At 54.2% G+C, this 26,828-nt stretch overlaps 1 protein-coding gene and 1 pseudogene across 1 annotated transcript in view; both read right to left on the bottom strand.

Moving 5' to 3' along the window:
* The window catches only part of LOC144605259 (plexin-A2-like), a 96,446-nt gene that overhangs the window by 2,715 nt on the left and 66,903 nt on the right, over positions 1-26,828 (bottom strand). The window contains exons 16-24 of the mRNA XM_078420352.1: positions 21,057-21,123; positions 14,797-14,943; positions 11,782-11,941; positions 8,403-8,506; positions 5,979-6,078; positions 2,925-3,115; positions 2,304-2,473; positions 871-1,083; positions 21-171 (exon numbers count right to left, since the gene is read on the bottom strand). Coding sequence (XP_078276478.1) covers positions 21-171; positions 871-1,083; positions 2,304-2,473; positions 2,925-3,115; positions 5,979-6,078; positions 8,403-8,506; positions 11,782-11,941; positions 14,797-14,943; positions 21,057-21,123 — 1,303 coding nt within the window. The remainder of the gene's footprint in view (positions 1-20; positions 172-870; positions 1,084-2,303; positions 2,474-2,924; positions 3,116-5,978; positions 6,079-8,402; positions 8,507-11,781; positions 11,942-14,796; positions 14,944-21,056; positions 21,124-26,828) is intronic.
* Positions 3,694-3,792, bottom strand: LOC144605611 (U6 spliceosomal RNA; annotated as a pseudogene).

Genomic DNA, 26,828 nt, shown 5'->3' with positions numbered 1-26,828 from the left:
GTTGGGCGAGTGTGACTGACCTCCTGGTGGTACTTGGACACGTAGGAGTAGATCTCGTTGAGCGCGCTGGGCACGTTGAACTCGGTGGCGTGGAGCCGGGACTGCTCTGCCAGGTAGGCGTTCATGTCCTGGTCACTAATGGCCGGCATCTTGGCAATGTCCGCGTAGTACCTGCGGACCAGAGCACCGCGTGGCACACGGTTACACAGCGGGCAAACACGCCCGTCCACCCATCCCACAACACGCCACTGGTGTGTGGCACACACTACACGCCAACACACCAGCACACGGACACACCACACGCCAACACACAACACACCAACACACCAACACACGGACACACCACACGCCAACACAGGCAAGGCCATTCCGACCCTCAAACTTGCCCCACCATTCCAGACTGACCTCTCCACCCAGACTGACCTCTCCCCCCAGACTGACCTCTAACCCAGACTGACCTCTAACCCAGACTGACCTCTAACCAGACTGCCAGCTCTGCTCTGGCCACTATGGCCACTGACCTCTAACCCAGACTGACCTCTCCCCCCAGACTGACCTCTCCCCCCAGACTGACCTCTCCTCCCAGACTGACCTCTAACCGAGACTGACCTCTCCCCCCAGACTGACCTCTAACCCAGACTGACCTCTTCCCCAGACTGACCTCTAATCCCAGACTGACCTCTCCCCCAGACTGACCTCTAACCCAGACTGACCTCTCCCCCAGACTGACCTCTAACCCAGACTGACCTCTCCCCAGACTGACCTCTAACCCAGACTGACCTCTCCCCCAGACTGCCCTCTAACCCCAGACTGACCTCTCCCCCAGACTGACCGCTAACCCAGACTGCCCGCTCTGCTCTGGCCACTGACCTCTCCACCCAGCTCTTGTAGTTGGGGATGTCCTTGGCGTACAGCAGCTTGTTGGAGGGTGAGTCCTTGCCCAGCCGGTGGTCAGACGTGGAGCACGAGTCCATGAAGGTCTGGGCCACCACAGACAGGCAGGCGTCCGTGATGCTGCTCTTGTGGATGTCAAACACAAACTGGGGGTTCTTGATCACGTTGACCCAGAAACGCAGCGGCAGGCTGGCGGAGAGAGAGAGAGAGAGTGTGAGAGAGAGAGACACAGGGGGAGAGAGAGAGACACAGGGGGAGGGAGAGGAAGGGAAGTGAGAGGAGGGGAGTGGAGGGGAGGGGAGTGGAGTGGAGGGAGTGGAGGGGAGGGGAGGGGAGGGGAGGGAAGGGGAGTGGAGGGGAGGGGAGGGGAGTGGAGGGGAGTGGAGGGGAGGGAAGGGGAGTGGAGGGGAGTGGAGTGGAGGGGAGGGAGTGGAGGGGAGGGGAGTGGAGGGGAGTGGAGGGGAGGGGAGTGGAGTGGAGGGGAGGGAAGGGGAGTGGAGGGGAGGGGAGGGGAGGGGAGTGGAGGGGAGTGGAGGGGAGGGAAGGGGAGTGGAGTGGAGGGGAGGGGAGGGGAGGGGAGGGGAGGGGAGGGGAGGGGAGGGGAGGGGAGGGGAGGGGAGGGGAGGGGAGTGGAGTGGAGTGGAGGGGAGTGGAGTGGAGGGGAGTGGAGGGGAGGGAAGGGGAGTGGAGGGGAGGGGAGGGGAGTGGAGGGGAGTGGAGGGGAGGGAAGGGGAGTGGAGTGGAGGGGAGGGGAGGGGAGGGGAGGGGAGGGGAGGGAAGGGAGGGGAGGGGAGGGGAGGGAAGGGGAGGGGAGTGGAGGGGAGGGGAGGGGAGGGGAGGGGAGGGGAGGGAAGGGGAGGGGAGGGGAGGGGAGGGAAGGGGAGGGGAGGGGAGTGGAGGGGGACAGAGGGGGAGGTGGGCAGGGGCTCCAGTGGTGGAGGTGTGGGGGTCATTGCCGGTGTTATTTGGAGACCCTGGGGACTGATTGAAGGTGACCATGCCTTAACACAAAGCCAGGTGTGACCAGATCGACAGGTGGGAGGGGCGGCTTTAACTGATGGGGGCGGTGGTTCTCAGCTCCCGATCCCGCACGAACCGCGCGGCAGAGAGTCGGAGAGAAATCTCCGGGCAAGATGTTCACAATATTCATGAACGGGAACTCTCCAGCGCCCGACCCAGTCCCAACAACACGGAACGTTGCCAAGATTCCCTGTGGTTGGTGGCGTTACAAACTGGCGGGAGTGTTGCAAAGCCACGTGTTACTCCAGCCCTCACTCTCTGGCAATGACCCCCCTCAATGTCCCCAAAGCCGGTCCATCCCTTCCCCCCACAAGGGGAAAGGGCACGGGTGCTGCGTGCAACACGTGTGTATGTGTGGTGGGAGCGTGTCACTAGCGTGCTCCACTCACCAGTTGCTCTTCCACGTGTGCCGCACGTCTGTGTCATGTATGACGTGCCGGTCAGCCTGTTCGTCCAGGAAGTCGAACATGTACTTGATGGCGAGGGGCAGCGCTGAGCCGCGGTGGACGGTGCTGAACAGCGTCTCAAACAGGTCGTCCACAAACTTCTGCAGCGTGCCCTGGGGGGGGGGACAAGGCAAGGGGGGTCACTCACTGACCGATAACCCCCCCTCACATCCCCCCCCCCCCCACACACTCCCCCCTCCACACACACGGTCAGCGTCTCAAACAGGTCGTCCACAAACCTCTGCAGCGTGCCCTGGGATGGACAAGGCAAGGGGGGTCACTCACTGACCAGTAACCCTCCCACACCCGGCACCCGGGGGTCAATCACTGACCGCCCACACTGACCCACGCTGACCCACACTGACCACACTGACCGCCCCATACCACACTGACCCACGCTGACCCAACTGACCACGCTGACCCACACTGACCCACACTGACCACCCCATACCACACTGACCCACACTGACCGCCCCATACCACACTGACCCGCGCTGACCCACACTGACCACCCCATACCACACTGACCCACACTGACCACCCCATACCACACTGACCACTGACCTTGGTGGCTAGCAGGCGTGTGAGGTAGATCTCGGACACCATCTTGTTACCGCGCTCGCCCTCCTTCTGGTCTCCGTGTTCGTGGTTCTTTACCAGGTGCCAGACCTTCACGCCACTCTCGAGGTCAGGCGTGATCATGGGTGCACGTGACCGCAGGCTGTCGGGGCTGCCCGTGTACCGCAGCGTGGAGTCTGGGGGGGCAGAGACACGCATGGTCACGCCACAGTCACGTGGGCACACACGGTCACGCCACAGTCACGCCATGGTAATGCTAGTCATGCCAAGCCACGAGGGCATGGACACGGACACACATGGTCACACCAAGCCATGATGGCACGGACACGCCAAACCACGTGAGCATGGTCACACCAGGTCACGCTAGTCACACCAAGCCATGCAGGCATGGACATGCTAGGGTCATGCCCCAATCACACCAGGGCAAGGTCACGGACATGCGAGGACATGTGGTCATGGACACGCCACGGTCATGCCACAGTCATGTCAGGCCACGTGGGAGCGGTCAAGCAGCCCATCGAGTCCGTGCCGACCAGCGATCCCTGTACACCAACACTATCCCACACACACTAGGGACCGCTTACATTTATACTAAAGCCAATTAACTTGTCTGTGGAGTGTGGGAGGAAATCCCACGCAGGTGACGGGGAGAACGTACAAACTCCGTACAGACGGCGCCCGGAGTCAGGATGGAACCCGGGTCTCTGGCGCGGTGAGGCAGCAGCTCTACCCGCTGCACCACCGTGCCGCCCAAACATATATGTAATTCGTCACGGATTAGCGCATCATCCTTGCGCTGGGACTGTGCTAATCTCTGTATCTCCACACCGTCAGTAAATGTAGCACTGTACATATGCTGTATATTATTGCACATGGAGTTAGTTATTGTCCTGAGCACATTCTTGCTATTGAGGGAGTGCAGTGTAGGTTCACCAGGTTCACTGGGAGGAGTTGGCTGCGCCTAACGGCTGCGGCTCTCTGGCAGTCTGTTGTCTTTTTTTTTGTTTGTGTCGGTGTTGGGATGGTTTTTGTTTCTGTTTTTGGCTGTGTATGTGTGGTGGGGGGGTGTGGGGGGGGGTGAGGGGGGTGGGGTGGGGTGGGGCGGGGGGAAACCTTTCTTTTATTAGGTCTCTTCCCCGGGGCGCAGCTCGCCCGCGGGGCCTTCCATCGCCCGGCGCGGCTCGGCTCGGCTGCGGGACTTAACATCGCCGGCGCGGCTCGGCCGCTGGACGTTTCAGTGCCCGGTGCGGCTCGGCCGCTGGACTTAACATCGCCCTGTGCGGCCGCAGGACGTTTCAGTGCCTGGCGCGGCTCGGCCGCTGGACTTAACATCGCTCGGTGCGTCCGCGGGACGTTTCAGTGCCCGGTGCGGCTTGGCCGCTGGACTTAACATCGCCAGCGCGGCTCGGCCGCGGGATGTTTCAGTGCCCGGTGCGGCTCGGCCGCGGGACGTTTCAGTGCCCGGTGCGGCTCGGCCGCTGGACTTAACATCGCCCAGTGCGGCCGCAGGATGTTTCAGTGCCTGGCGCGGCTCGGCCGCTGGACTTAACATCGCCCGGTGCGGCCGCGGGACGTTTCGGTGCCCGGGGCCGGGGCCTTCCATCCTCTTGCGGGGGCTGTGCTTGTCGTTTGCCTCGGTAGGGTTCGAGCTGTCTGTCCGTGGGTGCGGGGGGAAGAGAGGGGAAGTTTTGTTGCCTCCATCACAGTGAGGGGGTGTTTGGAGTCACTGTGATGGATGTTTGTGTTGGGGTCCGGTGACCTGTGTTCTTTTCTTTTTTACTGTGTTTTGTGGCTGCTGAAATTTCGTTCGGTGTTTGTGCCGAGTGACAATAAATTGTTGTTATGTTATGTTATGTTAATCTCCGGGACGGTGGGACTGACATTTGATGAAAGAATGGGTTGACTGGACTTGTATTGGGAGGGGATTAGAGGGGATCTTATAGAAACATATAAAACTCTTAGAGGATTGGACAGGCTAGATGCAGGAAAAATGTTCCCGATGTTGGGGGAGTCCAGAACCAGGGGTCACAGTTTAAGAATAAGGGGTCGGCCATTTAGGACTGAGATGAGGAAGAATTTCTTCACCCAGAGAGTTGTGAATCTGTGGAATTCTCTGCCACAGAAGGCAGTGGAGGCCAATTCACTGGATGTTTTCAAGAGAGTGTTAGATTTTGCTCTTAGGGCTAACGGAATCAAGGGGTATGGGGAGAAAGCAGGAAGGGGGTACTGATTGTGGATGATCAGCCATGATCATATTGAGTGGCGGCGCTGGGTGGAAGGGCTGAATGGCCTCCTCCTGCACCTATCTTCTATGTTTCTGTGTTTGTACATTCAGTTTAGTACCTTGACGTTAGGCTTGGTTTTCTTGGTTGAGAGACCCCCCCCTGTGTTGCAGCAACTACTTTGTGTTTCAATTATAACTATCCAGTCCGCTGCACCAATCCCACTGACCCCCCCCACCACTCACCCCCCCCCACTGACTCCCCCCACTGACACCCCCCACCACTGACACCCCCCACCACTGACCCCCCCCACCACTGACCCCCCCCACCACTGCCCCCCCCCACCACTGACCCCCCCCACCACTGACCCCTCCCACTGACACCCCCCACCACTGACCCCCCCACCACTGACCCCCCCCCACTGACCCCCCCCACCACTGCCCCCCCCCACCACTGCCCCCCCACCACTGCCCCCCCCCCACCACTGACCCCCCCACCACTGACCCCCCCACCACTGACCGCTCCCTCCCTACCACTGCCCCCCCACCACTGATCCCCCCCTACCACTGACCCCCCCCTACCACTGACCCCCCCTACCACTGCCCCCCCACCACTGACCCCCCCCCACTGACCCCCCCTACCACTGACCCCCCGTACCACTGCCCCCCCTACCACTGCCCCCCCACCGACCCCCCCTACCACTAACCCCCCCTACCACTGACCCTCCCCAACACTGACCCCCCCAACCACGGACCCCCCCAACACTGACCCCCCCACCACTGACCCCCCCCCTGAAGGTGGAGTGGTCACCGCTCACCGTAACGACTGATGGACGCGCGGCAGACGACGTTGGTGGTCGGCACGTTGTACGACGAGGTCTGTTTGGGAACCAGAGCTACGACTGAGCGGTCAGATACCTGCAGAGGGGCAGAGAGAGGGACACACCGACGTCACACCGACCCTCACACCGACCCTCACGCCGACCCTCACGCCGACCCTCACACCGACCCTCACGCCCACAACACAACCCCACTGGGCATCAGGCACACATCCTCTCGCCTCTCCATCCAAACACAGGTCTGGGACGTAGAAACAGACGCTGGTTTAGACACAGAGTGCTGGAGTAACTCAGCGGGTCAGGCAGCATCTGTGGAGAACATGGATAGGTGACGTTTCAGAGAGTGCTGGAGTAACTCAGCGGGTCAGGCAGCATCTGTGAATGTTTTGAGTCAAGACCCTCCTTCAGACTGAAAGTTGGGGATGGGGAGTCTGAAGAAGGATCTCGACAGAAACGTCACCCATTCCTTCTCTCCTGAGATGCTGCCTGACCCGCTGAATGACTCCAGCATTCTGTGTCTACCTTCGATTTAAACCAGCATCTGCAGTTATTTCCCATATATGCAGTATATACATCTGTCACTTGACTGAAAAAATATTATCTTTGCCGATTTTATTTTAGTGGAATTAGTTATTAGCTGTGACATGATAATTGTGTGTGATATTGTGACTGACGACAGTAATGCAGATTGTGGACAATGAAGGCTGAACCATCCATTATTTCTTTATTAACGCTACTCTAGTAGAAAGTGGCAAATGCTAATCCACCCCATTCACCCTGATGATTGCGACCCCCCGCTGGCAACCACAAGCCCTTTAATTTTCCCTCAGAACCTGTCAGCACTTTGCTAATTTGAATTTGCTTCAAATCTGCTCCACATTATGCGCACTGAATGGTGGCAGATAATGACTGAGTGACTGACTGACTGACAACTCGTTTGGCATTAACCATTTCATTGCTGCCTCGTTCTGCCCTGCAGCACATCTAGGGAACAGGTCCTCACCTCCCATCTGAAAAAACATCCCCACCCGAAACATCACCCCCATTCCTTCCCTCCACAGATGCTGCCTGACCCGCTGAGTTACTCCAGCACTCTGTGAAACGTCACCTATCCATGTTCTCCACAGATGCTGCCTGACCCGCTGAGTTACTCCAGCACTCTGTGAAACGTCACCTATCCATGTTCTCCACAGATGCTGCCTGACCCGCTGAATTACTCCAGCACTCTGTGAAACGTTACTTATCCATGTTCTCCACAGATGCTGCCTGACCCACTAGGTTACTCCAGCATTCTGTATCGATCTCCCATCTACCTCATGGAGGCTGTCGGACGATCATGGATGACCAGGGACATTGAAGACCAGAGAGGATCACCAACACTGAGCAGATTCGCCCAGTAAATCGCTGGAGTTTTCAGCGCCGCACTAACTTTGACCCAATTCATTGTCTGAGGTTTCTCTCAGTCACAGATCGGAATGTTTGTACAGTTAACAGTGGGACGGGCAAACAGCAATGTGTGACCACAACAGACACAACGTGCCTGCAGGTTCCTCCAGCTTCTGGGGCAGTTCCTTCCCAGCTGTTATCATGCAACTAACAACAGCTAGTGAGTGGTCCTGACCTCCCATCCATCTCACTGGAAACCTTCAGATTATCTTTAATCAGACTTTACTGCTTTACCTCGCACTAAACGCTATTCCCTTTATCCTGTATCTGTACAATGTGGACAGGAGAGGCCTTGGTGGAAACAAACTGGTCCACAGAGACATGCAGACGAACAACTTTAATCACTCGTTCAAACATCGTTCTGCAAACAGATGCCCCACCGCTGGACGGTGGGGTTGGGGGGCACGTCCATGTCAGGGGGGGATGTCAGGACATGCAGGAGATCTGGACATTGGCCTGCGGGATTTCACTTGGGCCAGTGCTGGACAACGGGATGGCCAGGAGCAGGGAATGGTCACGATCGCCCGAATGATCTCAACCAGTCTGGAGAACGGTCTCCACCTGAAACGTCACCTATCCCTGTTCTTCACAGATGCTGCCTGACCCGCTGAGTTACTCTGTCACTGCTCACCCTGCTCTAGGATGGATGCCATTCAGCTTTACGAGGATGTTGCAGGAGTCAAGGGGCGAGTGTGTGAGGGTCCGAGGGGGGGGGGGGGGGGCGGGTGTGTGGGGGTCCGGGGGGGGGGGCGGGTGTGTGGGGGTCCGGGGGGTGAGTGTATCAGAGGGTGAGGGTGAGGGGAGCGAGTGTGTGGGAGTGGTGCCAGTCTGGGGGGGGGGCGGGTGTGTGGGGGTCCGGGGGGTGAGTGTGTCAGAGGGTGAGGGTGAGGGGTGCGAGTGTGTGGGGGGGGGGGGGGGGTGTGGGGGTCCGGGGTGCCAGTGTGGGGGTCCCGTTACCTGGTAGTGCACCAATGTGTTCAGACGTTTCCAGTCGCTCTCGATCTTGGTGGTGATGTCCTCGTCCTGGAGAACCACCCGAGCCATCCTCCCCTGGCGCCACTCTGTGGGAGACACCCATTAGCAGCGTCCACTCCCCACCATGTGGAACTCTCCCCTCGCTCGCCAACACTCCCCCCAAACGCTCCCCCCCCACACTCCCCCCAACACTCCCCATGCCAACACTCCCCTCACCAACACTCCCCCCACCAACACTCCCCCCAAACGCTCCCCCCCCACACTCCCCCCCAACTCTCCCCGCGCCAACACTCCCCGCGCCAACACTCCCCCCAACACTCCCCGCGCCAACACTCCCCCCAACACTCCCCGCGCCAACACTCCCCCCAACACTCCCCATGCCAACACTCCCCTCGCCAACACTCCCCCCCAACGCCCCCCCCCAACACTCCCCACGCCAACACTCCCCACGCCAACACCCCCGCCCAACGCCCCCCCCAACACTCCCCTCGCCAACACTCCCCACGCCAACACTCCCGCCCAACGACCCCCCCAACACTCCCCTCGCCAACACTCCCCCCAACACTCCCCACGCCAACACTCCCCACGCCAACACTCCCCTCGCCAACACTCCCCACGCCAACACTCCCCCCAACGCCCCCCCCAACACTCCCCACGCCAACACTCCCCCCCAACGCCCCCCCCCAACACTCCCCACGCCAACACTCACCCCAACACTCCCGCCCAACGACCCCCCCAACATTCCCCTCGCCAACACTCCCCACGCCAACACTCCCCACGCCAACACTCCCCACGCCAACACTCCCCACGCCAACACTCCCCACGCCAACACTCCCCACGCCAACACTCCCCACGCCAACACTCCCCACGCCAACACTCCCCTCGCCAACGCTCCCCCCCAACTCTCCCCGCACTCGATTAGAGCGCACAGGCTGAAGGTTAGAGGGGGGAGATTTAAGACTGACCTCAGGGGAAACTGTTTCACCCAGAGGGTGGAAACATAGAGACATAGAGAATAGAAAATAGGTGGAGGAGGAGGAGGCCATTCGGCCCTTTGAGCCAGCACCGCCACTCAATATGATCATGGCTGATCATCCACAATCAGTACCCCGTTCCTGCTTTCTCCCCATATCCCTTGATTCCGTTAGCCCTAAGAGCTAAATCTAACTCTCTCTCGGAAAACATCCAGTGAATTGGCCTCCACTGCCTTCTGTGGCAGAGAATTCCACAGATTCACAACTCTCTGACTGAAAATGTTTTTCCTCATCTCAGTTCTAAATGGCCAACCCCTTATTCTTAAACTGTGACCCCTGGTTCTGGACTCCCCCAACATCGGGAACATGTTTCCTGCATCTAGCCTGTCCAATCCCTTAATAATCTTATACGTTTCTATAAGATCCGCTCTCATCCTTATAAACTCCAGTGAACACAAGCCCGGTCGACCCTTTCTTTCATCACTGTCTGTGTGAGCAACGAGCTGCCGGAGGAAGCTGTGGGTGCGTATAATTACGACTATTAAAGGATATTTGGCCAGCAACGTGGTTAGGACAGGTGTGGAGGGATCTGGGCAAACGCGGGCAGGTGGGGCTAGTGTGGATGGGGTATCATGGTCGGTGGAGGGGAGTTGGGCCGAAGGGCCTGTTTCCTCGCTGTACCATGCAGTGACTCTGACTAGGTGGGGCTAGTGTGGATGGGGTATCATGGATGGGCCAAAGGGCCTGTTTCCATACTGTATCACTGTGACGCTATGACTAGGTGGGGCTAGTATAGATGGGGTATCATGGTCGGCGGGGGGGAGATGGGCCAAAGGGCCAGTTTCCACACTGTGTCACTGTGACGCTATGACTAGGTGGGGTATCATGGTCGGTGGGGGGTTGGGCTGAAGGGCCTGTTTCCACACTGTCACTGAGACTCTGACTAGGTTGGGCTAGTATAGATGGGGTATCATGTTCAGTGGGGGGAGTTGGGCCGAAGGGCCTGTTTCCACACTGTGTCACTGTGACGCTATGACTAGGTGGGGCTAGTATAGATGAGGATCATGGTCGGCGGGGGGGAGATGGGCCGAGTGGCCTGTTTCCACACTGTGTCACTGTGACTCTGACTAGGTGGGGCTAGTATAGATGGGGTATCATGGTCGGCAGGGGGGGGGGAATGGGCCGAGTGGCCTGTTTCCACACTGTATTACTGTGACTCTGACTAGGTGGGGCTAGTATAGATGGGATATCATGGTCGGTGGGGGGAATTGGGCTGAAGGGCCTGTTTCCACACTGTGTCACTGTGACTCTGGCTAGGTGGGGCTAGTATAGATGGGGTATCATGGTCGGTGGGGGGGAGTTGGGCCGAAGGGCCTGTTTCCACACTGTGTCACTGACGCTATGACTAGGTGGGGCTAGTATAGATGGGGTATCATGGTCGGCATGGGCCGAGTGGCCTGTTTCCGTGCCGTGTGAATCTGGTGAACGTACACAATGTACAGACACAGTGTAAACACCACCAGACACATCAGCTGCAGCTTTTCACCATGAATCATAAACGTCATAGTTTTGCAAAGGGGCAAAGGTTGTTAAAGAACGGCTGGACAAACGCAGGAAAGGAAATGGATTCTATTTATAAATAACAAGTCCCGGCATCAGAGACCAACTTGTGAAGAGACTGCAGTTGGAATCACGTGGGATAGTGGAGTCAGAGAGCTATAGGCCACTGTGGAGGACCAGAAACATGGTCTCCTCTCTCCACAGGTGCTGCCTGACCCGCTGAGGGTTTCGGACTTTATTTCTGATCAGTCGTGTGTGGATTTGAGATTCTGACGGGTTGTTTTGGACCAGACTAGGGCATTGCTGGGGTGGGTGGTCAGCTTGCTTCCAAGGAGAACGTTCATAAGTGATAGTAGAATTAGGCCATTCGGCCCATCAAGTCTACTCCGCCATTCAATCACGGCTGTTCTATCTCTCCCTCCTATCCCCATTCTCCTGCCTTCTCCCCATAACCCCTGACACCCACACTAATCAAGAATCTGTTAATCTCCACCTTAAAAATACCCATTGACTTGTCCTCCACCACAGTCTGTGGCAAAGAATTCCACAGATTCACCACCCTCTGACTAAAGAAGTTCCTCCTTATCTCCATTCTAAAGGAACGTCCTTTTATTCTGAGGCCTCTGGTCCTAGACTCTCCCACTAGTGGGCCCATCCTCTCCACATCCACTCTATCCAGGCCGCTCACTGTTCTGTAAGTTTTAATGAGATCCCCCTTCATCCTTCTAAACTCCAGTGAGTGCAGGCCCAGTGCTGACACACACTGGGCGTGCGTTAACCCCTTGCTGCGCGTGACCGAGGCTCTGTGGGGAGTGGGCGTGTGGTACCTAGATCCATGTCCACTGCCCGTGGTCGCTGTGAGTAAGGCACGTTCTTGTAACTGCAGTCCAGGATCTTGTCCTTGACCTGGGTGATGGTGTCACAGTTGAGAACCTTCACGGGAATCTCAGGACTGTTCTCGTTCTCCGGATTCACACAGTTCAGGATCTGCAAACAAATGTTTACTTTAGTTCAGTTTAGTTTCGTTTAGTTTAGTTTCGAAACACGGCGCGGAAACAGGCCCTTCGTCCCACCTAGCCTGCACCGCCCAGCGATCCCCACACACTAACACTATCCCACACACACTGACCAGCGATCAGCACACACTAACACTATCCCACACACACACACCGACCAGCGATCCCCGCACACTAACACTATCCCACACACACACACACCGCCCAGCGATCCCCACACACTAACACTATCCCACACACACCGCCCAGCGATCAGCACACACTAACACTATCCCACACACACCGACCAGCGATCCCCGCACACTAACACTATCCCACACACACCGCCCAGCGATCAGCACACACTAACACTATCCCACACACACTGACCAGCGATCCCCACACACTAACACTATCCCACACACACCGACCAGCGATCCCCACACACTAACACTATCCCACACACACCGACCAGCGATCCCCGCACACTAACACTATCCCACACACACACACACCGCCCAGCGATCCCCGCACACTAACACTATCCCACACACACACACCGCCCAGCGATCCCCGCACACTAACACTATCCCACACACACACACACCGCCCAGCGATCAGCACACACTAACACTATCCCACACACACACACACCGCCCAGCGATCCCCGCACACTAACACTATCCCACACACACACACCGCCCAGCGATCCCCGCACACTAACACTATCCCACACACACACACACACCGCCCAGCGATCCCCGCACACTAACACTATCCCACACACACTGACCAGCGATCCCCACACACTAACACTATCCCACACACACCGCCCAGCGATCCCCGCACACTAACACTATCCCACACACACACACCGCCCAGCGATCCCCGCACACTAACACTATCCCACACACACACACACACCGCCCAGCGATCCCCACACACTAACACTATCCCACACACACACACACACCGCCCAGCGATCCCCGCACACTAACACTATCCCACACACACTGACCAGCGATCAGCGATCCCCACACACTAACACTATCCCACACACACACACACACCGCCCAGCGATCCCCGCACACTAACACTATCCCACACACACTGACCAGCGATCCCCACACACTAACACTATCCCACACACACACTGACCAGCGATCCCCACACACTAACACTATCCCACACACACACACCGCCCAGCGATCCCCACACACTAACACTATCCCACACACACACACCGCCCAGCGATCCCCGCACACTAACACTATCCCACACACACACACACACCGCCCAGCGATCCCCACACACTAACACTATCCCACACACACACACACACCGCCCAGCGATCCCCGCACACTAACACTATCCCACACACACTGACCAGCGATCAGCGATCCCCACACACTAACACTATCCCACACACACACACACACCGCCCAGCGATCCCCGCACACTAACACTATCCCACACACACTGACCAGCGATCCCCACACACTAACACTATCCCACACACACACTGACCAGCGATCCCCACACACTAACACTATCCCACACACACCGCCCAGCGATCAGCACACACTAACACTATCCCACACACACTGACCAGCGATCCCCACACACTAACACTATCCCACACACACCGCCCAGCGATCAGCACACACTAACACTATCCCACACACACTGACCAGCGATCCCCACACACTAACACTATCCCACACACACCGCCCAGCGATCAGCACACACTAACACTATCCCACACACACTGACCAGCGATCCCCGCACACTAACACTATCCCACACACACACACACCGCCCAGCGATCAGCACACACTAACACTATCCCACACACACACACACCGCCCAGCGATCAGCACACACTAACACTATCCCACACACACCGCCCAGCGATCCCCACACACTAACACTATCCCACACACACCGCCCAGCGATCCCCACACACTAACACTATCCCACACACACCGCCCAGCGATCCCCACACACTAACACTATCCCACACACACCGCCCAGCGATCCCCACACACTAACACTATCCCACACACACTAGGGACAATTTACATTTACAGAAGCCAATTAACCTACAAACCCGCACGCCTTTGGAGTGTGAGAGGAAACCGGAGCACCCGGAGAAAACCCACGCAGGTCACGGGGAGGGCACTGCCCTCACTGCCCCCTCACGGCCCGCACTGCCCTCACGGCCCTCACGCCCGCACTGCCCTCACACCCGCGCTGCCCTCACGGCCCGCACTGCCCTCACACCCGCGCTGCCCTCACACCCGCGCTGCCCTCACGGCCCCCTCACGGCCCACACTGCCCTCACGGCCCCCTCACGGCCCCCTCACGGCCCGCACTGCCCTCACGGCCCGCACTGCCCTCACGGCCCCCTCACGGCCCCCTCACGGCCCGCACTGCCCTCACGGCCCCCTCACGGCCCGCACTGCCCTCACGGCCCACTCACGGCCCGCACTGCCCTCACACCCGCGCTGCCCTCACGGCCCGCACTGCCCTCACACCCGCACTGCCCTCACGGCCCGCACTGCCCTCACGGCCCCCTCACGGCCCACACTGCCCTCACTGCCCTCTCACGCCCTCACTGCCCTCATGGCCCTCACGGCCCTCACTGCCCTCTCACGCCCTCACTGCCCTCTCACGCCCGCACTGCCCTCACTGCCCACACGCCCGCACTGCCCTCACTGCCCACACGCCCGCACTGCCCTCACGCCCGCACTGCCCGCACTGCCCACACGCCCGCACTGCCCTCACGCCCGCACTGCCCGCACTGCCCACACGCCCGCACTGCCCACACGCCCGCACTGCACTCACCAGGGTCTTGTAGTCCGTCTGCTGTCGGATCAACTTGTCCTCGCTCAGCGAGTAGCGAGCTTCACCCGTGATGGAGTCAATGGGACCCTTCTCCATCTGCTGCTTGATGGCGCAATACAGCATGAAGAGTGGTTCACCCGCACACTCCTGTAACACAGAGACCAGGCACTTACACACTTACACACACACCGCCAAGTACAGCACAGTAAAACATGAAGAGTGGTTCACCCGCACACTCGTGTAACACAGAGACCAGGCACTTATACACACACACACACACACACACACACACCGCCAAGCCTCACTCTGCTTTGTTCACTGATCAGAACAATCCTGACCCGAAACGTCACCTATCCACGTTCTCCACAGATGCTGCCTGACCCACTGAGTTACTCCAGCACTCTGTGAAACGTCACCTATCCATGTTCTCCACAGATGCTGCCTGACCCGCTGAGTTACTCCAGCACTCTGTGTCCTTTCTTGAGCATCGCTCCCAGCTAGTTCTTTCTTACCGCACGTTTGATTTCAAAGAGGTTTGTGAATTACTACTTTCACCAGGATTGTTATTGGAAGTAAACATGGGGTTTTTTTACGCAAGGAAATAAGTCTGCAGAGCGCTGTATGAAACCTTGGTGTGAAATAGGTTCATTTTGCACAGCGTGTCCTCAACACTGCAGGGCAAGGCAATTGGCAATGCTTGCGGTTTTCAGATTGTTCAACGTGAAACCTGTAATCTTGCTCAGAGGGCCACGATGGTGAGCCCACACACAGGTGTGATGGAGACCGCACTGTACAACTTACCTTCAGGAACTTGGCCATGATGCTGAGCCCACACACAGGTGTGATGGAGACCTACGCGCTGTACAACTTACCTTCACTGACTTTCATATGAAGAAAGACTGGATAGACTCGGCTTGTACTCGCTGGAATTTAGAAGATTGAGGGGGGATCTTATAGAAACTTACAAAATTGTTAAGGGGTTGGACAGGCTAGATGCAGGAAGATTGTTCCCGATGTTGGGGAAGTCCAGAACAAGGGGTCACAGTTTAAGGATAAGGGGGAAGTCTTTTAGGACTGAGATGAGAATGTTTTTTTTCACACAGAGAGTGGTGAATCTGTGGAATTTTATTTCGGAGTCACGTGAGTGACTACGTGAAGACCCCGTCCAGCACGTATGCGCGACATTAGCGTTCATGCAGTGCACCCGCGACGAACGGGAGTTCAAGGTGCTCCCGCTACAAATTGAAAAGTCGGGCCAACAGGTAAGTTTTACCGTGGCCGTGAGTATTTTCTCTGTGGTCTGCTTTATGTTCCAGGAAAATGAGCAAGACCAGAGGGAAGAAATTTGCAGCTCGCCCCCGTTCGTCTTCCGTTGAGGAACGTTCCTTGGAGGGGGGGCAAGAGGCGGCAGCAATAACTACCGAGCCGAGCCCAGCACCGCTAGTGCAGCCTGAGCAGCGAGCTGGAGGTACCTGCAGCCAGAACCGGGCGGTAGTATCCGACGATTCGGATGAAGATGCCACACCGCTCGAGAGCGGCACTGGCAGCCGCCTAAGCCGAATGGAACGGCTTATGGAGCAAATGCTCCAGCGAGATCTGCTGAGAGAGCAGCAGCAGACTCGCCAAGGGAGCCCAGGCACTCCCGCAGTGCCCTTTACAGCACTGGCCATTGCCTCACCTTCTTTTGAAGGCAGCATTGGCGACCAGGTCTGGGCTGGTCAACAAGAGGGGTTGTTGGCTGAAGATGTCCGGAGTACGCAGAGTGTACAGGATCAGGAAGAGCTGCTGGGTGTGGTCAACCGCTACGTGGTCATTCCACGAGGGGGTCGGCCTTTAGAGCCAAAACTTGCAGCCAGCATTGACCACCTGTCCTCAAAACCCCTACAAGAACGGGTGGTCAATGAGGCTCTTGAACTATATACAGCCCCAGAAAATTGTACATCATTGAATGTACCAGCTGTAAACAGCCAAATTTGGGGACATTTGGGGCAGAACATCAGGAACCTGGAGTTGAAGCTCCAGAAAATCCTTAAACTCCTGACTGCAGGGATGACATCATATGCTCGGTCCATTGATGGTGTGGACATCTCCACAAATCAGCAAGATACATTAGCTCTGCTGTGCACTACTCAATATCAGATAAACAATTTACGGAAGGAAATCATCAAGCCTGCCCTCAACCCTAAGTTTGCGGGACTTTGCAAAACACCGGGTTCAGAACCTCCAATTCTGCTTTTTGGAAAGGACCTTCCAAAAAAGGTGAAAGACCTAGAGGAAGAATCCAAGACCTTTGGTCTCGTGAGGGCAGGTTTGGGACCGAGCAGACCTAACAAACCCAGGCGGCAGTACCTCACGGCGTCCACCAGTCGTAGACCACCATATGGGACTGGTGAAAGCTCGGGGTCCGCAACCATTCCCCGTAAGCCTTTTTTAGGCCCGCGCCCAGAGCGGACCCCATGGAAAATGCGCCACCCCCAACAACATCAACGTCAACATCTACATCAACAGCAGCCCTCTACAGCCCAGCAGACACCTCATCGTCCAGCGAAGAGGCAGAAGTAGCACCAGTAACCATGGAGGTAGGTGGATCTGGTTCCTCTCAGCATATGAGCAGTAGGGGCTCTATACTATCAGGGGGGAGATTGCACTTGTTTTTGGATGCATGGGAAACCATCACTAATGACAAGTACATACTAAGCTGCATTCATGGCTATAAAATTGACTTTGTTCATGAAAACATTCCGCCAGTTCAGCATATACCCCAAAGGGTATTCACCCTCTCAGTCAGAGAGAAACAAGAGGGTCAAGCTGAACTTGTGAGGCTACTAGCAAAAGGTGTCATTGAAAGAACAAAACATCAACCTTTGGAATTTGTGTCTAATATTTTCACTAAAACTAAAAAAGATGGTGGATGTCGCATCATCATTGACTTAACTACGTTAAACGAGTCAGTTAACTATACACATTTTAAGATGGAAACTTTTCAAACCGCCAGACTTTTGATTTCTACAGGGTACTTTCTAGCAGGCATTGATTTAAAAGATGCCTACTACTCAGTACCCATACACAAGGAGCACCGTAAATACTTAAAATTTATCTGGATGAAACAGCTATGGCAATTTAAAGCCTTACCAAATGGACTAACCTCCGCTCCAAGGTTGTTCACTAAAATCTTAAAACCCGCCTTGGCATTATTGAGGAAACAAAAGCATATAGTCATGGCGTACTTAGACGACATTTTAATAGTAGGGAAAACCTTGGAGACAGCTATTTTGGCAGTAGCAGCCACCAAACGTTTGTTTGAAACTTTGGGGTTTGTCATACATCCAGATAAATCCAATTTTACACCGTCCACTACCATGGACTATCTTGGATTTACGATTGATACTGTTCGCATGTTTGTAACTCTGCCGAAGGGGAAAGCATCAGAATTGGCACTATCATGCCACGAACTAATGCATAAACGTCAGCCAACCATACGGCAGGTAGCTAGAGTTATTGGTAAAATGGTAGCAGCTTTTCCAGCTGTACAATTTGGGCCTTTGCACTACCAAAATTTACAAAGAGCAAAAGTGCACGCACTAAAGCAAAACTCAGGTCACTTTGACCGAGCTATGGATTTAACTGCTGAATCCATTCCAGAGTTACAATGGTGGACAAGGAACATTAGGCTCAGTTCCAGTCCCATAATAATCACCAACCCAGTATTAACCATTCAAACGGATGCCAGTGCTTTGGGCTGGGGAGCAACTAACATGCAATCCAGCACAGGGGGCAGATGGACTAATTCTAAATCATCTTGCCTACAGACACGGGGTATCAACTATTTAGAAATGTTGGGTGCGTTTTATGGTTTAAAAGCATATTCATCTAATACGCATCATGCACATGTCCGGTTGCAATTAGATAATACCACGGTGGTGGCTTATATCAACCACATGGGTGGTGTAAAGTCGATATCGTGTGACAAATTGGTCAACCTAATCTGGCAATGGTGTGTCGAAAGACATACTTGGTTATCAGCAACTTACCTACCAGGTAAGCAAAATACAGTGGCAGACACCAGGTCACGCAAATTTAACGATAACATCGAATGGATGTTAAATCCCAAAGTATTTGCCGAAATTACAAAGCAATATGGCACACCAGATATCGATCTATTTGCATCCAGGCTGAATCACCAGGTACCAACGTATGTCGCTTGGGAACCAGACCCTGAGGCAGCAGCAGTTGATGCATTCACGCTGTATTGGGGGAAAATGTTCGTTTATGCTTTTCCTCCCTTCTGCCTCATCAGTCGGGTGTTACGCAAGATTCAATTGGATTCCGCTTCAGGAATCTTGATAACACCCGACTGGCCTACACAGCCATGGTTCCCAGTGGGCCTCGACATGGCTGTCGAAACACCGTTGGAATTCCCCAGCAGTCCGGAATTATTAATCCACCCAGTGTCAGGCATTAGTCACCCGTGCCATGACAGAGTCAATCTCCTCGCTTGCAGATTCTAAAAAGACCTCTACTGGGCCTGGGACTGTCTGAGGACGCCATCAACATGATGACCGCATCCCACCGGGAGTCCACCAGGAGACAATACCTGACCAACATAAGGAAATGGGAACGGTATTGCTCCAAAACAGGAACTACCTACACTACAGCGACACCCACCAGTGTTGTGGAGTTCCTGGTTGGATTACATCGGGAAGGACTCAGCTACAGCGCCATAAATACAGCCAGGAGTGCGTTGTCAGCTTATTTGGTTCCAGCAGCAGGACAACTGGCTTTGGGGTCCCATCCACTAGTAATCAAAATCATGAGGGGCATTTTTAATACTAACTCCCCCAGACCAAGGTACACTCAGATCTGGGATGTCAGCATTGTGCTGACGTACCTTAGGGGATGGCCACCGCCCAGGGCACTCACGCTGGAACAACTTACACTGAAATCAGTCATGCTCATGGCACTAGTGTCAGCTCAAAGGGTACAGTCCCTCCACCTTCTGAGGCTGGACAGCATGACAGAGTCATTGGACTGTTTCACATTCCATATTCAGGGACTGGTCAAACAAACTAGACCAGGTACCACGCCTCCAGTCATGGAGTTCTGGGCATATTCATCTGACCCACGGCTGTGTGCCAAGACCCATCTCGCCAATTACATAGACACAACATACAACTTAAGAGGGAGAGAAAAAGCCTTATGGATAAGCCACAAGAAGCCTCATGGTCAGGTGACGAGCCAAACCATCTCAAGGTGGCTCAAGCAGGTGCTTAAGTCCGCGGGAGTCAATACTAATATTTACAAATCTCACTCCACCAGGGCTGCATCTACGTCGGCGGCTAGTCGAATGGACGTGCCTATGGACCATATTCTGGCCAGAGCAGGATGGTCCTCGGAAAGAACTTTCCAAAGGTTTTATAATAAGCCGCTGGCGCAACCTGCTACATTTGCAGACAGAATTTTAGAGTCTGCAGATAATATTTAATTTAAGCCCTGGGGAGCTCTCTGTTTTTTGTTGTCATTAATAAACCTTTTTTGTTCACAAACAGGTTCTTGATTGCGATAACATACTTCCTCCCTCTAAGGTCTTCAGACAGTGAGTGAAGCATGAGCTGGTACACGGTTCGGAATCACAGAGCTTTGAAGTCTTCACGTAGTCACTCACGTGACTCCGAAATAAAATAGTAAGATTAAACGAGAACTTACCAGTTCGAAGTTTGATCTGTATTTTATGAGGAGTTACGATGAGGGATTACGTGCCCTCCGCTCCCACCCTCTATTATACAGATCAACTGGTAATTAAGTTCTTATTTTTTCTTTACTATATTTATTTCAATCGTTGTGTTTTTTCTGTGAATCCACACCGCTGCTTTGAAGAATGTCGCGCATGCGTGCTGGACGGGGTCTTCACGTAGTCCCTCATCGTAACTCCTCATAAAATACAGATCAAACTTCAAACTGGTAAGTTCTCGTTTAATCTTACTATTCTCTGCCACAGAAGGTAGTTGAGGCCAGTTCATTGGCTATATTTAAGAGGGTTAGATGTGGCCCTTGTGGCTAAAGGGATCAGGGGGTATGGAGAGAAGGCAGGTACAGGTTACTGAGCTGGATGATCAGCCATGATCATATTGAATGGCGGTGCAGGCTCGAAGGGTCGAATGGCCTACTCCTACACCTATTTTCTATGTTTCTATGTTTCAGGAACTTGGCCATGGTGCTGAGCCCACACACAGGTGTGATGGAGACCGTGCTGTACAACTTACCTTCAGGAACTTGTGCAGAAGGAAGGCAAACCAGTTGGTGAGCATTTTCTCAGCCACAGACTCGGTCCTGAGAACAGAGAGACAACAGAATAGGCATCAGGATGCTGACACTTTCCAAATGTGGGAGAGCAATGAACAAAGCTGCAAACGTCACCTGAAATGATAACCCCTCCCATCCCCACTGATGCTGCTTGACCTGATGGGTCTTTCCAGCTTTTATTTCAGACTTCATATTATCCTCTCTCAGAAGATAGACACAAAACTCAGGGGGACAGGCAGCATCTCTGGGGAGAAATAATGGGTGACGTTTTGGGTCGAGACCCTTCTTCAGACTGGTTAGGGATAAGGGAAACGAGAGATACAGACGGTGATGTGGAGAGATAAAGAACAATGAATGAAAGATGTGTAAAAAGTAACGATGATAAAGGAAACAGGCCTTTGTGAGCTGTTTGTTGGGTGAGAACGAGAAGCTGGTGCGACTTGGGTGGGGGTGGGGGAGGGGGAGAGAGAGAGAGAGAGGGAATGCCGGGGCTACCTGAAGTGAGAGAGATCAATATGCAGTGTAGGGACATGTGTTGTATCTTCTGTGGTTTATTCACAAAATGCACGGTGGCGCAGCGGTAGAGTTGCTGCTTTACAGCGAATGCAGCGCCGGAGACTCAGGTTCGATCCTGACTACGGGTGCTGCACTGTAAGGAGTTTGTACGTTCTCCCCGTGACCTGCGTGGGTTTTCTCCGAGATCTTCGGTTTCCTCCCACACTCCAAAGACGTACAGGTATGTAGGTTAATTGGCTGGGTAAAAAATGTAAAAATTGTCCCTAGTGGGTGTAGGATAGTGTTAATGTACGGGGATCGCTGGGCGGCACGGACTTGGTGGGCCGAAAAGGCCTGTTTCCGGCTGTATATATATGATATGATAACTCAGCAGGTCAGGCAGCATCTCAGGAGAGAAGGAATGGGTGACGTTTCGGGTCGAGACCCTTCTTCAGACTGATCTTCTGTGTATTGTATGTTGTATCTTCTGTAATACCAACTGACTTCTATTGCAAACCCCTTGCCTCCCACAACTACCTCGACTACACTACCTCCCACCCTGCTTCCTGCAGACACTCGATCCCATACTCCCAATTACCCTGTCTACCCCACATCTCTCTGTATCCCTCCCCCACCCGTCACACCAGCTCCCTGACCAGTCCGAAGAAGGGTCTCCACCCAAAACGGCACCCATTCCTTCTCTCCAGAGATGCTGCCTGTCCCGCTGAGTTACTCCAGCACTTTGTGTCTATCTCTGGTTTAAACCAGCACCTGCAGTTCCTTCCTGCACATCCCCTCTCAGGGACAGGCCAGACTGCTCTGTAGTTCCATAACATTGAGGCCAGGACCTGCTGTGATCTTGGCCAATCACACTTCCACCAACCCTGTGTAAACCTTCACAGCCACCCACTCCCTTCAAAAACATTCCAACGCTGCTACCCTTTGATGAAGCGGCTTCCAAACACCCTTAATTCAGGGCCGGCACGGTGGTGCAGCGGGTAGAGCTGCTGCCTTACAGCGCCAGAGACCCGGGTTCCATCCTGACCCCGGGTGCTGTCTGTACGGAGTTTGTACGTTCTCCCCGTGACCCGCGTGGGTTTTCTCCGGGCGCTCCGGTTTCCTCCCACACTCCAAAGACGTGCAGGTTTGTAGGTTAATTGGCTTTGGTATAAAATGTAAAATTGTCCCTGGTGTGTGTGTGGGATAGTGTTAGTGTGCGTGGATCGCTGGTCGGCACGGACTCGGTGGGCCGAAGGGCCTCTTTCTGCGCTGTATCTCTAAACTAAACTAAACTAAACCAAACCATGGCTTGGGCAGTGTAGGAGGGAGGTGTGTAGAGTGGTCACGGCTGTCAGACGGCCCTTTGACCTGAACAGCCACTGAATGTGTGCAGAGGTCACAGGTAATGATGCTGCCACTGTCCTCTAATAACATCGACTGGCAGCCCTGCCGACTGGAAGTCCATTAAGATGTTAATCTATGAAAACATCATTCCATTTCCACAGTCCTCCCTTCCTTCCGAGATTCAAACATGCAGATAGCGTGTGTCGGCCCTAAGACAGAGTACTGGCGATATCGGCCTGTCACTTCAACAGTTGAACTGTGACACAGAGGCCCAGAGCAACAGGGCTCCAGAATTACATTATAATGTTTTAAACATCACCAGGAACTGAACTGAATCTCTGCAGCCCCGGCAACCACTGACTCACAGCTTTCTCAGCTCCTAGTCGCCTCTTCAAACATACGTGGAAGCAACGTTTCATGGCCATTCCCCCATTAACTGCCTGCAAATCATTCTAAACAGCCCCTCCCAAAGGAGTATTAGCAGAAGACAAAACAATCATAATCTGCTTCTTCCTGCTCGGATGAGTAGTTTATTCCTGTCTAACAGGCAAGATTAGCTTTGTCAATGTTTAACCAGGCAAAGACAAATTCTTCAGCCGCCTGATTGCAGTGCAGACAGTGAATCTATAACTAATGATGTACAAACAGCGCAAGCTCTCTCTCTCTCTCTCTCTCTCTCTCTCTCTCTCTCTCTCCCTCCCTCCCTCCATCCCTCCTTCCCTCCCTCCCTCCCTCCCTCCCTCCCTCCCTCCCTCCCTCCCTCCCTCCCTCCCTCCCCCTCTCCCTCTCCCTCTCCCTCTCCCCCTCCCTCTCTCCCTCTCTCCCTCTCTCTCTCTCTCTCTCTGAAATACGTGGCCAGATTTAGAGAAGAGGGCAGATCACATAGTTCATTTGTAAAAAATCTGCATCGGATTTCCATTTACAAAGATATATTCTTTCCTGAAATGTGAGAGATCATTTTTCAGAGTCTGAAGAAGGGTCTCGATCCGAAACGTCAGCCATTCCTTCTCCCCACAGATGCTGCCTGACCCGCTGAGTTACTCCAGCACTCTGTGAAACGTCACCTATCCATGTTCTCCACAGATGCTGCCTGACCCGCTGAGTTACTCCAGCACTCTGTGTCTGTGTTAAGGGTAAATTGTTGGCATCTGAAGGTTTTGCTTTCCAGCAGTAAGTTCAAACCTGTGGTATCTTCACACAGATACAGAGACTTCAGACTTTAGAGACGCAGCGTGGAGACAGGCCCTTCGGCCCACTGAATCCATGCTAACCAGCGCTCCCCGCACACGAGCATTATCCCACACACGAGGGACAACTCACAATTTTACTGAAGCCAATGAACCTACAAAGCTGCACGTCTTTGGAGTGTGGGGAGGAAACCGGGCGCCCAATCCTCCCACATCCCAAAGACGTGCAGGTTTGTCGGAGAGTGAGCTACTGTGAATTGCCCCTCGTATGCAGGGTGCACATGTGAGCTGAGAGGCTGTTATGTCAGCACATGGATGTGCCACAGCTCCAGATACATGGACAGTTTCTGCCCGGCTGTAGTCATGCAAGTGAACCTTCCCACCATGACCAGAGTCCTGAACTACCATGGATCTCGGACTATCTTTGATCAGACTTTACTGGCTTTACCTCGCACTAAAGGTTATTCCCTTTATCCTGGATCTGTACACTGTGGACGGCTCGATTGTAACCATGTGTTGTCTTTACACTGACTGGATAGTGCGCAACACTTTTCACTGTACCTCGCTCGGCACACGGGACAATAAACTCAACTCAACGACATGCAGGTAATGGAGGGATATGGATCACATGCAGGCAGGAGATAGGTTAATGTGGCGTCATTGTCAGCACGGACATTGTGGGCCGAAGGGCCTGTTCTGGTGTTGTACTGTGCTCTCCAAAGCAGACAATCCCAGCCATCATTGTCAGCACGGACATTGTGGGCCGAAGGGCCTGTTCTGGTGTTGTACTGTGCTCTCCAAAGCAGACAATCCCAGCCTCTCCTCTCAGGAATCATTCTTGGAAAGAACTTTCCAACCACAGTGATGCAGCGGGTAGAGCTGCTGCCTAACAGTGCCAGAGACCCGGGTTCGATCCCGACTACGGGCGCTGTCTGTACAGAGTTTGTACGTTCTCCCCGTGACCTGTGTGGGTTTTCTCTGAGATCTTCGGTTTCCTCCCACTCTCCAAAGACGTGCAGGTGTGCAGGTAAATTGGCTTGGGTTTGGATACTTGGAATAATGTGTAAATTGTCCCCCGTGTGTGTCGGCTTGTGTTAATGTGCGGAGATGGCTGGTCGGTGCAAAGGGCCTGTTTCCACGCTGTGTCTCTAAACTAAACTAAACTACTCAAACACCCCCCCTTACCCCGGTCTTCCCTCCTTGCTCTCCCCCTTGTCTACGTAACTGAAGGCAGGCTGGGACTGCAGTGAGTGGCCATGGTTCAGAATGAAACTTGCAAACACCGATTTACTGGGTTGCTAAAATAATAAAGAAAGTATTAGCAGAAGTGAATAGACAAAGGAGTGGTTTAAAGTCGAACCTAAAGTGAGTCGTGCAAGATGTTGCTCTGATCTATCGTGTGAGTATAAAAGGGGAATATTAAATCATGGTTTGTGGACTGAAGAGTGAGGTGGAATGTCATGGATGTTTCATTGCAGGGTGGGTTGGGTTTAGTGCTGTCATCTCTTGGCCTACACCAGCGATACCTTCTGCTTTCACTTAACCGGAGTCAAAGCTCATTAGCAGCATTACACCGCCTATTGTTATTTTTGTCTCTCCTTCGGTTTTGGCAAATGAGAAAGAATCCAATATCTCCCTCTGGCTGCAACCAAATCTCTTCCAGATGTGGGAAATATATTGGCAGGCGGAATCCACACAAAACATCGCTGCCTCACCACTAGTCCGCATCCCTGCTGCCCCGGCATTCAACGTTCAAATGTCCCAGCTAAGCCTCCTCAACATCCCTGCTGCAGTCTGAAGAAGGGTCTCGTCCCGAATCGTCACCTATCCATGTTCTCCACAGATGCTGCCTGACCCGCTGAGTTACTCCAGCACTCTGTGAAACGTCACCTATCCACGCTGTGCCATCCACGTTGGGAGTGAAGGTGCGGTCCCTGCCAGTCAGGTGACTGTTCCATCCCCATCAGGTACGTTAGTCGGACAGGAAGGAACGGAACACAGGGAGACCCCAGCACCCTCCTCTCCTGGGGCAGTAATCTTTCTTAAATTAACCGACCAAAACTCCAAGGAAATTCTTAGAAACATAAGAAACGTGGAAAAATAGGTGCAGGAGGAGGCCATTTGGCCCTTCGAGCCAGCACCGCCATTCAATATGATCATGGCTGATCATCCACAATCAGTACCCCGTTCCTGCTTTCTCCCCGTATCCCTTGATTCCGTTAGCCCTAAGAGCTAAATCTAAATCTCTCTTGTGAACATTCAGTGAGTCGGCCTCCACTGCCTTCTGTGGCAGAGAATCCCACGAAACAAAACAAAATTGCCAGGGAAATTATGAATATCCAAACATTTAGAAGTTAACAACTCAACCCAATAAATCTACTGCGCAATTATCAGTCGGCACCTACTGAGGACCCCCATGTGTCCCTGGGAGTGTAATCGGGAGTTCTACGCGGTATACAATGCCTCCTTAGCTGTCATAGACCACAGCTAGCCACCACCCTGAGCCCTGTGGTGGTGAGGAGTCTATATTTGCCCAGCACAAATTAATGCCATCGTTTCCCTTGCATTGGACTCTCCACAACAAGAGCAAACAGCTTCAATTACAAAGAAGGGAGACACAGAGTGCTGGAGTAACTCAGTGGGTCAGGCAGCATCTGTGGAGAACATGGATAGGTGACGTTTCACAGGGTGCTGGAGTAACTCAGC

This window comes from Rhinoraja longicauda, chromosome 24, assembly GCF_053455715.1.
Source record: "Rhinoraja longicauda isolate Sanriku21f chromosome 24, sRhiLon1.1, whole genome shotgun sequence".
In the NCBI taxonomy this organism is placed as follows: domain Eukaryota; kingdom Metazoa; phylum Chordata; class Chondrichthyes; order Rajiformes; family Arhynchobatidae; genus Rhinoraja; species Rhinoraja longicauda.
The sequence above is the reverse complement of the archived record's forward strand: the minus strand, read 5'-3'. Positions and strand labels throughout refer to the sequence as shown.